Raw genomic sequence first — 16,701 nt, forward strand, 5'->3', positions numbered from 1 at the left:
TTGATACATACTTTAAACTTTCCTATGAATTATAGAGGGCGGTACTGATTTTTACGACCAAGACTGTGAAGAGTGTGTGATTAAAGTTTTAGGAGGAGATTGTTATGACTGTTTTGGACAATGTTTCTACGATATGTACTACCCGGATCCTAAAGTGTAAGTCAACTAGCTTTTCTTCGTAGAATATTAAAGTGCTTTACTGTTTATGAAAACTTAAAACATTTATTTTTAGGTATGAACCTTCAGTAAAACCTGTTAGAAAAGCAAGACGACTAAGATCTCAATGCTTAAGACGTTGTCCTGATGAATGTCCGACAAATACTATAAAACTTATGGAAAAAAATTGCAAAAGATCTTGCAGAAAAGGTTTACTAATTTTACAAGCTACCAACTTAAATATTTTAATTAAACTGAGTTTTTATTAATTTTTGAATAATGAATCGAATTTATTAAATACTAAAAACAACTTTTTTAATTTGAAGTGTGAAACATTTTGTTATCATTTTTAGAAATTTCAATTTATCCTGTTAATGATTTACGTTTATTTATAGGTTCTGGTGTTGCTTTTTATGACGAAGAATGCGAAGAGTGTGTTATCAAGACATTAGGATACCCTTGCTACGACTGCTTTGGACGGTGTTTCAGAAAAAAAAGATATTTTGACCACAAGCTGTTAGTTTTTCTTATTTTATTTAGTAAATTAGATAAGTTGAAGGTTTCAGCACAGAACAATAAAATTACTTGATGTGTACTTTTATAAAATAAAATTTTTAAACAACTTTTGAACAACCGTACTAATTTTAACTTAAATTTTCAGGCGTCTTACAGATGAAGAGAAAAACTAGAAAAAATTCTATTTTTTTATATCTTTTGTTTCGTTATTTTCATTTTTAAGTAGTTGTTAAACAGCATTTTAATATAGTTATAACATTTTACTTCGTTTTTTTATGTTATTTGTGTAAAATTTAATATGATAAAATTAGTTTTAAGAACTTGTAAATGTTTACTAAAGTTTTATTTAGCTTTTCTAGATTTATATTACTTTTTTTAATTTGTAATGTTTCTCTACAAATAAGTTGATGTATCTTACATTTTTATATTCTAGTCTATTGTTGCCCTTTACTTACATGTGCTTATTATTTGCATAGTTCTAAATAAAAAATAGTAAAAAACCTATGTGTTCATTATAAAATTAATGTGTAAATATGATATGTATAATCTAAATTTGTAGTAAAGTTTTAGCAAATCATAAAAAAACTGTTAAAAGTCCTTTTTATAAAGAATTTTATAGTCTAGTTTCTTTTTTTTTTAAGCACAAGTTTAACTTCAACTATTTATATTTTATAATTATCATATATTTATTATAATAGTTCATAATCTTTTTTTAGTTTTTATTAAAATATTTAAGTTTTGTTCGAAACATTTTTCTACTATCCAACTAAAACTTTAAAAAACTGTTTTACAGAATAAAGTAATTTTAGAAATATTTTTTTATACATTTAAGCTATATAATGTTATAGATATCTTGCCTACTTTAGTCTTTGATACAAAAATATATAATCGATAAATTTTTATAAATTAAACATGTATGCACGTAAAAAAATTACTTTACAAAATTATCATGAAATTCATTTAGTTAGGAAATTTTGAAAAAAATACTTACTATACGTTATGATACTTTTTATATTTACTTAATTAAACTCAGTGTTATTCTAAAAAAAAATTAATAAGAAACGATTAATTAAAACGATTATTTGTTGCTTTATCGTATGCAACTTTTATTTATTTTTTTTTGACATCGTTTTTTAACTCCTGTTTCAATATTTCTAAAACTCAATTTCTAAAGAACCTCAAATATCAAAAAAGGCATAATAGTTTTAGTTGACTTAATCTAACTACTAATGACAGTTTATGAAAAGCAATTGTTAGTTAAATTTTTATTTTCTGCGTATCATTAAACGTTTTTGTAAATGCCTTTGACTTTTTATACGAAATAGATTATGTTATATCAAACTCAAGATTTGCAGCTGAATAAAAGTTTGTTACCTTTTCCAATTATCATAACAAAATACTTAATTATACTCTGATTTGAAAAAAATCCTTTTATTTTCTCATTCGGATTAAACACATATAAATTATTTAAACGTGCATAATAACTTAATTGTAGTTTTTACCAATATGTATTTTTATTGTTTTTAAAAATGTATGTTTAAAATGTCTTTTAGCTGAAAATTACATCGCAGGCCGCAGTTTGCCAACATCTAGCGTAGGTTTCCTGTTTAAAAAAAAAAAGGGTATCATTAATTAATAATTATTAGTGACATAAAAATTTTTAACAAATATTTTAAAGCTGATCATTCCAAAGTTCTTTTTACTACTTAGTGCTTATTATCTAGTATTTACATTTTTGAAATCAGTTTATATATTCAACATTAAACACGTTAGAAAATCAATTAGTAAAAAGAACTAAAAAGTCTAATAAAATAGGTACACATTTTAGTAGAAGCTTTTTTAATAATTGTCTAATCCTACTTTTTTAGGGGTATCTTAGGCTCTAGAAAACTAGATTAATGGCACCTCTAAGAGTACTACATCGCAATTTTAATTTTACATTTGTTAGTTATTGATGGAGCAATTTTAATTTTAAAGCTATTACTTAAATATAAAATTTAGCTTTTAATCTACAGCTTTAAGTCACTAACAATTCTAAGTTATTATTCCTTGTTTAAAATTATCAATTTTGGTTACATTTCTTTTATTAACCATAGTGTAAAAGTATAACTTAAGTTTTTGAAATTTTCCATGCTTTCATTTGCATTACTACACAATCAATTTTTATTTTTTTATTTCCTGATCTATTTTTGATATTTTCATCGTAGATTTATACTCATAATATCTTTTGTCTAGTCCTTTTATGTATTGAGTTTTTTTGGTTACAAAACTTACTACCTTGAATTTTGTAAAATACTCTCAACTTGGTGCATTTCTAAGTTTCAAATGTAACGTGTTTTCTTAAGAAACACGGAATACTTTCCTTAATAGCTTTTAATAAAACACTTTTTTAATGACGTAAGTGTCTTCTAAAATCTCAAAGCAATTGTTTATTATAAAGTCAGCAATTATTCACAAAATTAAATTAAGTTATTAATAATATGTTTTATTTTTTACATACTTTTTAGTTTTGTATCAAAAATAATGTTAAGTAATAATTATAAATATTATAATTATTAAAAATAAACTGCCCAGTACCCAGAAAAACAGATAATTGCTCTATTTGCAGTTTAGAAAGAATGGCTATTGCCGAAGCGGACAGAGATAAAGCACTCAATGTAAGAAAAGAACTAACTTTTAGATCTAGCTATTTTTAATTTTTATCTTTATTATACTTAGTTTCGTAATTTTTGTTTATTATACCATCCTAAGTTTAATCTATTCATTTATTTATTACTGTCGATTTATTTTTAAGTGTTATTTTATTTTATTTAATGTTTTTACTTATTTTTCATTTTATAATTATTTAAATAACTTCTCTTGTATTTACTCAAACACGTTCTTATAATTACTAATTGATTACTAATTAACTACTATCTTATTACCTAATCTCATTATATATATATGTGTGCTTCGTATCATTTTATTGTCACTAAGCTCTTATATATTGAGCACTGTATTACATATATTTTATAACTTAAGTACAAATTATGTACTATAAATTCATTACTAATTATCTAAAACTTTAGCGTAAAACACAATCAAACCTATAAACGTATATAAATTCTTCGTTTAAACATCGTTTTTAGTAAATAATCTAAGCTTTCTTTTGTTTTCCTTTGTTTTTTCTTTTTCAGTGATCGTACAGGCTCCAGGAAACCAGTCAAAAAACGCCCCTTCTTCCCACCAACTATATGTATTTGTTTTTTTTTTTAATTTACGCGCTAAAAATTGCAAATTTTATTCGCAGATTAAATGTCTGAAATTCTATCTTTTTTTTTTATTAATTTCAATCTCTTTACAGCAAATTTATAAAACATTCCATACTTCAGTTCTCGATTATGAGTACATATTTTTAAGCGACAATAAATTAGTCAGTTTTAATTATAACTTCAGATATGTGTTTTTGTCTTTATATTTTGTTTACATAGTTTTGTCTTTGCTGCCTTTTTTTGATACGAAACAAAAAAGCTTTTATATAAGTCGATGTCTAACATTGCTAAATATATTTAAAATAAAGTTTCATAACAACTTTATCTATCATTACAAAATATTTTAAACATAGGTTAGTTCTTGATCAGTATTACTATTTTATAAATATTGTTTTTCAAAGTCGCTTTATACTTTAAAACCAATTCAGGCCAAACTTTTTCAACTAGAACTTTGAAGTATAAGAAAACATTGAAAAAACTTTAGCTGATTGTTGCTCATATTTCTCGCCAAGAGCTTCAAACTCTTCTTTTTTTTTGAGGTACAATTTCACTAAATACTAAACATAGTTCAGGTAATTGTTATAGAGAAAAAAACATTTAATAAAACTAAAATTTGGACTGCTCATACTTTGATAAGTACAGCATGGGCACATGTTGTTTTTTTCTTACTACTTTAAAACATGTTTATCAATGTTTTATTTTTAAACACTTTTATTGAACAAGTTTAAAACATACTTACTTAATTAGAATAATAATATATCTCAGCTAAAACTGTCTAGACCTCTTTTTTTTTCCAAAAAAAAGTAAATGAATGTCACCTTTGTTATCAAAAAAACTTTAGCAAACTAAATAAAAAAGCTAATATATTTCACTTTATAACTAATATTTTTAAGCGTTTAACTAAACTATAAATACTTTTTATCCCTATATTACTACATTCTATTTGTCTATTTTACTGTTAAACATTTTACTCTTTCTCATTTTTTTCTTAAATCTTTCTTAACATTGTTTTTATTGATTTCGTATAACTTGTTTATAATTTCTTTAATTTTTTGTTTGAAGCAATGTTATTAAGCTTTCGCTATATTTTTTAAAACGCTTTCGATTGCATTTTGTCCACATACTCTATAGTCTATAACATTTTATATGTATTAGCTGAACTTTTGAAAAGTTTTTATGGTTTGGTTTTATGTATGTAGCAAAGAAGTCCTAATTGTTGCTTTGCGTCAACCAAATAGTAAAAAACCTGACCAAATTAAATCTAAGAGGTTCTGTTTAAATTCAAATAAACTAAGTATAGTTTTATTTTGATTGTTTTAACCACAGATTTACTTTTTTTAAGTTTTTATTATTAAATAACTTTTATTTAAAAGTTTAAATATAAATTATTCATTTTGAAAGTTCGGAAAGTTTATTTATTAATTTTGTTTAGCACTCAGCAGAATAAAATTGCTAAAAAAATGACAATAGCATTAGTATAAACTTAAGTTAAGTATAAAAATTTATTCATAATAAAGCCAATACTTAAGTCATAAAGAGTCAATTGTAAAAACGTTGTTGTGAAAAATTAGTTTATAATTTTTTTTTTACTGATTTAAAGTTATGGTTAAAATAAATTGATAGAAATAAAATATAAAGATTATATAAAGTTTACTTAAAACTGAACTAAAACAAAAAAAATACAAAAACTGACAACAAAAAGAACTATAAAGTCCGGTATTTATACAGGATTAATTTATATACATCTTGTTGTTTAAAAATTTTCGGTTCGCTAGTTTTAATGATCAACGATTATAGAACTGAGAGGTGGTAAGTGTTTCTCTCTCTTGATAAAAGTTTTAACTCTATTATCCATTGTAGTTCTAAGCACAACTAGGACTGATGACGTATTGTTCACAAAAGGATGATTGTTCACCTTTTGGCTTTACATCGCTAAAAAAATGAGCTTTTTTAGTTTTTTTGTTATATGCTGCTTTCGTCAGTCGTCTGACTCAGAAATGTTGAGATTTTCGAATTTTCAAAATGGGCAATTTATACATAAACTTTCTAATAAAAATCAGTTCTAAAACAAAGCTTTTTAATAAACTTTATGTTTAAAATTTACTGTTTAATCCTGGACAAGACGCTAAACTGTATCCAAGTGGTGTACGACTCGGTAATCCAAAGGTTTTTTTTATTCAACAGGTCCTACGACCAATTATTTTGAGCCCTTTTTTGCTGTACATTAAACTATAGTTTGAATAATAACACTATATAAAAAGTCGTTAAAAACATTTTTACAATGTAGTGAGATAAAAGTAAAAAAAAAATTGAAAAAGGCTTAACTTTGTTATAAAAGTTGACTAAAACCATATTTTATGCAAAAACTATTAAGCTTTATTTAACTTTGCACTTTTATAGTTAATTTTATATTGCATCAATTTAGCTTTTGTTATTTTTGTAATATATTCCAACTAATCGCAGCAGATAAATTTATTGTTATTCTTTTCAAAAAAGTTTTATATTTTTCTGTTGTTGCTAGCTTTTGTATGTAATATTCTTTAATTTTATTTTTTTATTCACTGGTCATCATTTAGAGTAACATTAATTAGTGTTATAATATAAATAATTGTTCATATGTATTTAATATATATATAAAGAGGTATAAGATTTATATTGTATATAACAATGAGTCAGGAAAGTTAAAGAGCATTTTTGAAAGCTTTTAACTCAGAAAAGAGGCCAAACCACCTTAATTGTTCTTAAAGGTAGTACCACAAACCAGGGCTAGGGCTACATATAACTAAAACCAAACCATCTTAAATATAATTTTGTGTCCAAATATACCTAGGCAAAAATAGGAAGGTACACGTACTAATTTAAGTCTGATACTTTATACATAAATTTTAAAACGTTTTCTTGACTGATGTTTTTATAAACTTATGTTAAACTCGTAAATTTAATTTTTTTGTTAAAAGTTTTAAGTAAATTTGAACATATTTTTTAATAATTTTTTTTATGTATATCACTTTACTGCATTATACTTAGTCAAAAAGTTATTACTAAAGTTTAGTATAACTTTTAGTATTAGGCTGTTAGCTGCATTTTATACCAATAATTTTGATAAGATAAACTTATTTAAACGAAAAATAAAAACAAAATGAATAAACAAGTAACTGTAACAAAACAATTTTTTTTATTTATACAACTTATCCCTTAAACACTACAAAGCTATAAAACAAAGTTTACAAAAAGTCTCTATTGAATAGATAGCTTCTTGCTTTTTCTTACGTCATCATTTAATTTTATCTCTACACGCTTATTATTAGTTTATGATTTGAAACATATAAAAGCTGTGTTAAATTTTTAGTTCGTTGCGTTTAAAAGCCTAAATTTAACAATACTTTTATTAGCTATAAAAGTGAACACTTAAGGTTTAAATTTTTTTTCGCTTAAAAATTATTTATTGAACAGTGTTTTAATATAGAATATATATGTTATCTTTTACATTAAAAGCAAAAAAACGCTAACGTTTGTTTTTTTGCATGTGTAATTTTCTCAATTGGTCATAAATCTAAATGTTACGACTTTTATAAAAGTTTATTGACAAAAAACATAGAATCCATATATAAATATATTCATTTATTTATCTATAATTATAATAAAAAAGTATCTAGTCTTCAAAATGTTTACAACCTTTTCAAGACTTTACGTTTACACACATCTTTAGAACAAAAAATAAAGCTTTATTGGCGAATTTTTATATATTTCTATATGAATTACATTGTATTATTTGAAACAAGCAATTTTTTTAAAGTATTTTTTATTTGAAAAAATAAGTTTTAGTCAAACTATTATAAGTTTTGTAAACGACTTTAAATTGTTCTCTATATAATTTTTATGAACTGAGAAATTTAGATTTAAATGCTTAAAAAAAGTTGTAAAAACTTCAAGTTACTTAATTCTAAATGTATTATTAAGCTTAAAATGTTTACAGCTTAAGTATATAAGCTAAAAGTTTCATAACAAAAATCTAAGCTTTATTTTCTTTAAATCGTGCTAATAAAAATAGTACAAAGTCTAAATTTAAACAAGAAGCATTTTCATTGAAAAAACATAAAGTTATTTTACCTATAACATGCAATGAGCTTTATTATTTATTATCTTGTTTTTGAAGTTGGTTATAAATAATTTAAACTAAGAATAATAACTTACAGCATAGTAGTAATTGTCACTTAAAAAAAAGTTATTAAAGTTATTTATAGATAGAACTAGGGTCTTCATCAACAAGTCCATTTCTAATATTTGTCATTGTAATGTTGCAATTACGATTACCTGATCTTTTTAATGCATTTTTCGTCGTACTCATCACCTATTTTTTTAAATTAGAAAGCAAAATTAGTTATAGAAGTTTATTATACCTAATGCACTCTAAAGTATAGTAGTAAACCGTAAGCAAGTAGCTACAGATTAAACTATTAAACTAAAAGTATTTAAAAAAAATTCTTCTAATTATTTTATCCTTGCATACATAGATTAAGTTAAACCAATACTGACAAACTAATTTAAACTTAAATATGTTTGAATTAATGATTTAGTCTAGTTTTTATTCATCAAAGTGTAAAGATGATGGAAAAATTGTAAAGAAAAGTACGCTCGCTATCTTTCATAATTTCCTATATACAGTAACCTTTAGAAAAATGTGTCAGAAACAATTTCAATACTCGTTTGAGCTTTATCTTGTTTTTAAATTGTTTAATTATCAACTAGTTTTTTTTTTCAATATAAACTTTTAATATAGTTATACTATATAAGTATACATAATTAATAAAAAACTCCTCAAAAATATACTATTTAAGTTAAGCAAACAACAGTAACATTTCCTTTCACTAGATAAAATTGACAGTTGTATAATCCAGTTGTCTTTTTTAATTTCTCCTATTCACATAACCATAAAGAAGAGAACATCCAAATATTATTAGTTACGACAAATGAGGAAAATATAACAAGTTTTGTCATAAAAACGTTTTGTTTTATATAACTTAATATCGTTGGAATTTTGTTTTTACATAAAGTATTTTGATTTTTTAAACTTTTAATTAACCCAAAAACTACATCAGATGATTAATGCTTTTTTTTTTTTAAACTTTAGGATCACATGAATTAGTTTATTTGATGGATCATAAAACTGCAGTTAAAGTTAAAAAAAAAAGAATAAACTATTTTTAGCTTTTATTTTAGACCGAAAGCATCAAAGCTTACTTTAACCTTATAAATTCACACTTTAACCCATCTAAAGCTAACAAAACGTTTTACCCCGTAATTTATTAAAGTTTTGTTAAATGTCGAAGTGGAGAAAGTATTGTTGTAAAATGCAAAATATACAATTATAAATACTTCAAAACGATTTTTAAACTTATAAACGATTTTCAATAAAACTAATGATCTGTTCGAATGTCTGTCTTTTTGTTTACAAATTAAAATCATGTGTTTAGTTAAATATAAATGAAAAAAAAGCGTTTTCAATATTAAAAAATTAACATGTAAAAAAATAAAGATTTATTCAAGTTTGGCTTGTTTTGAATAGCTTATTGTTTGCTGTTTTTAGTTTAATTCTTAGCTTAGATTCTTACTAAGCAGAACGGCATCAACTAATAAATGACTTTTAATCTTTAACATGTTTTTAGTTATTTGTTCTATCTAAAAAAAAGAGTAAAATTTTATTTTAAGAAATATAAATATAAATATATAAATACAACGCGTAAACGAAAGCTCATACCTTTCTATAAAAATTTAAATTAATAACATAAAATCTTAAACTTTTCTTTCTACAACCTATAAGCTAACTTGTAAAAACATTTAAACTTGTTTACTGTTTTAATTACTAAATTGTTTACAGAGCTAATGATATATCTTAATTTAAAAAATACTAATACTATACTTATATATGCTTAAATAGTTTTTATTTTGTTAGTAAATCTATTTTATTTTATAACTATTTTTTTTTTAATTTAAGTAAAGTTTTAAAAAGATTTGACTATAGTTCAATTTTTTCTAAACCTACTTTAATAAATTTTAAATTCAATAAAATCTTTAGTTATATTTTACAAGTTTATCTTTTTTTACTTTGTTAAGAACATCCCTTCCTCTAATTAGTTGCATTGCTTTTTCTAACTTTGGGTTAGCTTCTAAATAATATTGTAATCTTTCTCTGTTCCAGCACATGTAATAACAAGGATCATCTGCTTCTATTGTAACCTGTTAGGGCTTGTTGTGTCGTAAAAGTAAAACTAATATTTTACTCATGTATTCAGTAAATTATGTGTAAAATTGTACCCAAAAAATTTAAATATGAACATAAAATTGAAAATACTAAATAAGCCAAGTAAGTAACCAAATAAACTATACTATTTACAAAACTTAAACTAGACTAGCTATCTTAAACTAATTATTTTATTCTAAATAATCAAAAACATTCAAAAAAAATTATTCATACCTCTTAAGAACTTTTCGATACTTTTAAAGAGTATCAAAAAGGTGCAAGCTATAAAAATATATATACATATTTTTTAATAAATTGTGGAAATAGAGAAACTCTCCACGACAAATTGTAGGTTTAGTAGTTTTGTTAGAGGGTGCGGAAAAGTTAATTATTAAAAAAAACCTTTAATTGATATTTTTAAAACTTATTTACTAAAAAAAGAAAAAAATACAATTATAATAACTCGTTTACAAACAAAAGTTTATTTAAAAAATGATAATTTCAGCAGCTTTTTAATATTACAATATTATTTTTTAATTAACTATGTGGAGCATATGCACAAATGCTCCGACCCATGCAACTCCCCTTGGTTCAACTATATATTATAAATGACACACAACGTTTTTGTTAAACAATTGTTTTAATCGTTTCCTAAAATTAGCCAGATCTTTAGCCACTTTGATGCACAAAACTAAATATAAAACATAACCTTAAAAAACGGAAAACAAACCTGAAATATTTCACCCCGCTTAATTTTTGTTGTATGCCACTCAGGGGAATCAATAATTTGTTTTTCGTTAATTTGATGTAAGTAAATTCCTTTAAATGTCACATTCAAGCTTTAAAAAACATTTAATGTTACGATAAGTCTTCTTTTAAGTTTTACTTATGCATTGACTTTAATTATGAAATAGTATAGATGCTATATTGAACAAATTATTATATCTAAAAATTTTTTAAACACGGTAAAAAGTTTTCAAAACCTCTAACTTGAGGTTTATGAGCGAAAAATTAAGTTATAACAATGTATAAGACTATTTTTTTAAATCTACTTTAAATCTTTTCTATGGCGCTGACAATTTTATATATTATAAACAGCATCAAAAAGTTTGCTCATAAATTTTTGTAGCTATTTTTTAATAAAAGGCAACGAAAAAAAGCGTTTGTAATCATCAGATGAAAATCTTGTTTATATAAATTTTATAAAAAAATAAATAAGTGTACATAGTTTTCTCTGCTGTTTGTTTATATATTTATAAAAAGTTTTTACAAAATATTTTTTAAATATATTTGTTATAAAAATATAAGTTTGGCTTATCTTTAATAGGTTTTTTTTACTATCAAAAGCAGTAAACAATGTTTATTACAGGGGCGTGTTTTGACTAGTTTCCTAGAGCTAGTACGGCCCCTGAAAAAAGTTTAAATTAAACTTACAAAATATTTAAAAAATTACATGCGTCTATATTTGTTATGCTTTTTTAGTAAATTTTTAGACAATGAATGTAGAATTCACAAACATTAGATATCATTAGATTTTCTTTATTTGCTAGTACTAAACTTGTAATCAGCTAATGCAAATTGTAAATCAAAACTTAATTGATATGTCAAAACAAAATAAAACCTTTTTAGAACCTGCTTTTGAAAATAAACTTTTACTAAGTTGCACAATATTTTAAACTTTAAGTGCTAGCATAAGTATATAAATGATGACTTTGCACTGTTTTTGAAGTAGAAACTGCAAGTTTACTTTTAAACTTTTTAATGATAATTACGAAAGTTTAACTACTAAAGTTTTAGTTATGTGTAAAAAAAAGTTGTGTAGTAAAATTTTACTTATTGTAATATAAAGCAATTGAAATTTTGGGTATGTTAAAGCAGGTTACTGGATACTTTTACTATAAACTTTAATAATATTATTTTATATATTTTCAAAACTGCTAACGTTTCGATATATGTAGTTTACTAGAAACTGACAATATCATTTTAACTACTCGAACACTACATTTGCATAATGGCATTTAAAAGTTTTTCTAAACTAATATTTTAATAAAGAGTATTCTGTAATAAAAATTTTGACGTTTCTTTACATTTTAAAGACACTTTGTTTATAATTCTTAAATTTAATGCTTAAACCATTTATTTTCCTGTAATGTGTTTCCAACTTTTATGATTAAAATTAAAGTATTTAAACTAGATATTTTAATTAACAAAAGATGTTTAATAATAAAAAAAACTACAACTAAAAAAAAAACAAATTAAAGGACGCTATAATAATATTTTTAAATGTCAGTAGTTAGAGTTTTATTCATAAACAGTTATAAAGTTTTAATTATGATTTTTTTTAAGAGTGAGTTATTTTTTATATTGTCTATATCAGTTGAGGAAAATAATAGCATTTTCTTTTTAAACCTTCTATTTGAATAATAATTACTGACAAAGTTTAGAGAAAATGAACTCCAGATCTTTAGAAATTGATTTTACTACAGCATACTCTTATTTACACTATAATTTACATATAACATAACATACGTATGACATAATAACAGCCACTAACATCATTTATAAAGTGATTTTTTCATGTTACTGTACACAACACTATACAATTTAAGAGAAATGTTTTACCCCACTTAAAAAAGCCTATACCTGCCCTTGTTTGTTATTTACGGTTTTGTTTAGAGTGTATGATTTGTAAAAATGCAAAGTAAAATTTAACTATTTTTATTATGAACCTTCCACTAATAAGAATTGAGACCCTGGGATCAGTGGTTGTGTGACCTTCTACAGCATATTTATCTCCAGGTGAAATGTTGACAAACTTGCAGTTCTGGTTTACAAGTGCTTTGAATTCTGGTCTCGAAATGTTGAATGGTACAAAAAGCTATAATTATTTTTGTCATTAAAATAGTTATGTTAAAAACTGTAAAGCTTGTAACTACTTACTGGTACTTTTTAAATAAAGGTTTTAATGTTATACAAAATCGTTTAAAACATTCATTATAAACAGGTTTATATTTAAATAAGAGTCCTTACACAAGTTTAGATCTAAGAAAACTTACAAAGCTTAAATTAGTAACGAACATTTAGTATCGTAGTATTTAATCCATTTTTGATTTAGATTTGATTACATTTTATTTGATTCTTATGCTTTTTATCAAGTTTAAGTTTTACATAAAAGTACGTATAAACTTGCTTAAATGAACTAGCTAAAGTATTAAAGAATACTTGTTTCATTAAAAAAATCTATTTTTTATTTAACAAATAAAAAAAATTAAACTTTGTAAAAGCTGAAGTTTTTTTTTTTGTAACTTATGAGTACATACTTCTTTTATTTAACTGAAATATGTTTCTCTTTGTTAAGCCACTTTTTGGAGCTATCAACAACTCCGGGAAACTAGGTTTATTCTTAAATACAGAGAACTACATGTCAATAAAATTAAAAAAAAACTAAGCAAATTGTTATTAACTTTAAATTAAGTTTATATATAAACCCAGCTCGTGTTCAATGAATTTAATATTTGATCGTTCACTAGAGGGTCAACAAAAAAAGCATACAAAAAGTATATTTTTTTCGTAAATACTAGAAAATTTTTGATAAAAATACTAAGTGAATTCATTATACATTGCTTTGAATTGTTGTCTGTTTTTTATTTTCAAAGAGCAACAAAAACTTTTATATTTAAGTAATTTTTAAATGTTTTTTCTTTGATCGTTAATTTTTGATTTTTAAAGAAATCAAACTTTGATCTAAGCAAAATCTCTTTATATCGCTTCGCGTCAATTAGCACAACTTTTGTTGTAGACGAAGATCTTTTTAGTTTGGTTTGAAGCCCTAAATGTGCTACAATCTTGGCTTTCTAGCCACATATTTCAAATAAAATTTATTTATTTTAAGCTGCGGCCCCACTGTTTACGTTTACTCAATTAGGTTCAACATTAAAAAGTATAATTTATTAATTAAATTTCTATCATATTGAAAAAACTTAAAATAAACATAAACTGTTTTGAGAAATATTTCAGCAAAAGCTTTTTAACCTCGCGATATATTTCTTCAAGGTCGGGCGAAAGCTTTACAGTTCTGTAGGAGTAGCACGTGTGCATAAACATTGAGAAATTCTGTACGATGTAAATAATGGACCAAACCATGATGTCTTGTGTGCACCAAAACCAGTAACCCCAACACAACATGAACACAGATGCTACTATATAAAGACCTTTCACTGAGACAACGTAAAATCTGTAACAAACTATACTGTTATGCTCAAATTTTTTTTTTTTTTTAGCGAAATGTTTAAAAGTCAATCGTTAGGTTCAGAGCTTCAGCGAAGTAGTAAAATAAAATGTAAGAAAAGAATAGAAATTATTGTACATAAAGTATTTTTTGAATATTTATAATGAATATTAAAGTACATGTTTTTTTTTTTCTATATACTTTTCTCAAATTCTAGATTTTTTTCCAAAATCTATTTTAAGATTTAGCTAAAATCTCGAGCGTAATTATTATTTTTTGATCTGTTTACATCAAATATTTGTTTAAGCAAGTATTTTTGATAACTTATTCTTTTGTAAGATATTTTAAAATATCCATTGTTCAAAAAGCTATACTTACACTGCCATATTATTACATTGCCTATCTAATGAAGTTTCAATGTATATAGTTTCAATGTATATAAGTAAAAATCAACTAGTATTAATTATTAAAGAATATTTATGTTCATAATATATTAAAGTAGAAGGAATAGGTAAGGATTTCATCGTATGTTGTAAAATAATTATTCTAATATTTATAAAATGTTTTCAAATGATTTTTTACTGTTTATTCTACACTTAAATAATCAAGAATTGTGAATTTGATTTTTAAATTTTATAATGACAAATTTTTTTAGGATATTAATCTTATTGTATTTTTTAAATACATTTTTGTAAATTATAATCAGCTTACGCATTACAAAATCAGTACAAAATTTGAAAAAAAAATCTTTTTTTTATCGTTAGTTCTATTTTTTCTATCGAAAAAATTATAAAGCTATTTATAGAGAACAAAAAAAAGATAACTAAAAACTTTTTTTAGTTATTTGATTCTTTTTTTTAAGTATTAAGCAATCGGGATTTTTTACAAAATTAAGTAATTTTTTATATAAACTAATGCTGGCTTAGATCAATCCATTACCATATTTTCAACTTTAGTTTTTAGCTCTCCAGATTTTCAAGTGCTATATCTCAAAATATCAAAATAAAACTTACCATCATTTTTGTACTGTCATTAGATAAAATGTGAGTTCTGCTTTTTTTAATTATTTATTTTTGTTTAAAAGTTATTTTTCTTGATAATAAAGGAGTACTTACTTATTTTACAGACAATGTAGAGAGCGGATCAATAAAATTGATTTTTTCCTACGTAGTAAAGTTTGAACTTTTACGTGGCATTTTAATTCTTTAAACAAAAATATCAATATATAAAACATAGATACTACAAAGATTAAATTAACCAATTGCTGCGATAAATAAAATAACTAATTTTGAATTTTTTAAGACCACCACCTTTTATATTTCCTTTTTTTTTAATAACAAATTATACATCTTAAATTTCAATATAACAATGTTGTTGTATACACATCTCGTTTAAGTAGTCTTAATACTGTTAAGACATTTATTAGAACAAGATATAGCTGTTATTTTTTTAAGACTGTAAAATATTATATTATTGACATTTATTGTAAAATAAATTTATTAAGTTCGCAATTCAGTTGACTAAATTTTACTAGTCTAAAAACTTCAAGAAACTAACTGTGTTTTATTAAAGTATATATGCTCTAATTTAAACTTGATGTAAGCTCACCCTACACATTAGAATTCATATGAATAATTTCAAACTGCTTTGACCTTCAATTAAAAAGCTTTCCTCAAAGTATTATTCATAAACTTACTTTTACAAAACTACTTATAGTTTATGCCAAGCCCGGTTTTCAATATCATACTATACAAAGTATCATTTACTTCGACAAAAATTTGTTTGCACACCAAAAATAACCTTATTCGATTACTTAGTTTTAACGTAATACTATAAGAATTTTTCAATTATAAATTAAAAATACAATACTTTTTTTTATACTTACTTATTCGTGTAAGGTATTAATGAAGCAGCAAAAAAAGCTACCATTGATAAATGAAAGGTAGCATTTTGGGGCAGAAGCCATTTTGGACATGAAGTTGAAGGCAAAAAGTCATCTGAAATCATTCTTTTGACCTTTGCTCACCAGTAATATTTTTTATTAGTTTTAAGCTAATATTTAAAGTTGCTTAATTAAATATAGTTTAAGTAAGAATAACTTATTACTGTATGTTTATTTATAAGTGTTTATTAGATTATAAAAGGAAAACGTTATCAAAATGGAAAAACTTATAATTTGTAAGTACAGTAAGTTTAAAAGAGCAGCTAATTTCATTTACTAAACACAAAAAAGTTTACTAATCTAGTAAAAAGTGTTCAAAAAGTTTTTTAAGTGTTAGTTATAAAAATATTTACTTACTGGTTTTATA

General features: G+C 23.6%; 1 protein-coding gene across 1 annotated transcript; it reads right to left on the reverse strand.

Moving 5' to 3' along the window:
• Nucleotides 1-7,654: 7,654 nt before the first annotated feature.
• On the reverse strand, nucleotides 7,655-16,455 carry LOC145842063 (popeye domain-containing protein 1-like). The gene is made up of 6 exons (XM_082949434.1): nucleotides 16,278-16,455; nucleotides 14,197-14,398; nucleotides 12,894-13,042; nucleotides 10,895-11,003; nucleotides 10,029-10,160; nucleotides 7,655-8,274 (listed from the first exon to the last, which is right to left on the reverse strand). The coding sequence occupies exons 1-6, from the start codon at nucleotides 16,397-16,399 to the stop codon at nucleotides 8,158-8,160; spliced, it is 831 nt and encodes a 276-aa protein (XP_082805560.1). The 5' UTR covers nucleotides 16,400-16,455; the 3' UTR covers nucleotides 7,655-8,157.
• Nucleotides 16,456-16,701: the final 246 nt, after the last annotated feature.

This window comes from Thalia democratica, chromosome 8 (assembly GCF_965202585.1).
Source record: "Thalia democratica chromosome 8, ktThaDemo2.hap1.1, whole genome shotgun sequence".
In the NCBI taxonomy this organism is placed as follows: Eukaryota; Metazoa; Chordata; class Thaliacea; order Salpida; family Salpidae; genus Thalia; species Thalia democratica.

Excerpts from the sequence above, each read along its gene's own strand:
- LOC145842063 (XM_082949434.1), bottom strand. The coding sequence starts at position 16,399 with ATGATTTCAGATGACTTTTTGCCTTCAACTTCATGTCCAAAATGGCTT. Across the intron at positions 14,399-16,277 it reads TTAATACCTTACACGAATAA|ATTTTACGTTGTCTCAGTGA; the intron begins GTAAGTATAAAA and ends AGTTTGTTACAG. Across the intron at positions 11,004-12,893 it reads TCAATTCTTATTAGTGGAAG|CTTGAATGTGACATTTAAAG; the intron begins GTTCATAATAAA and ends TGTTTTTTAAAG.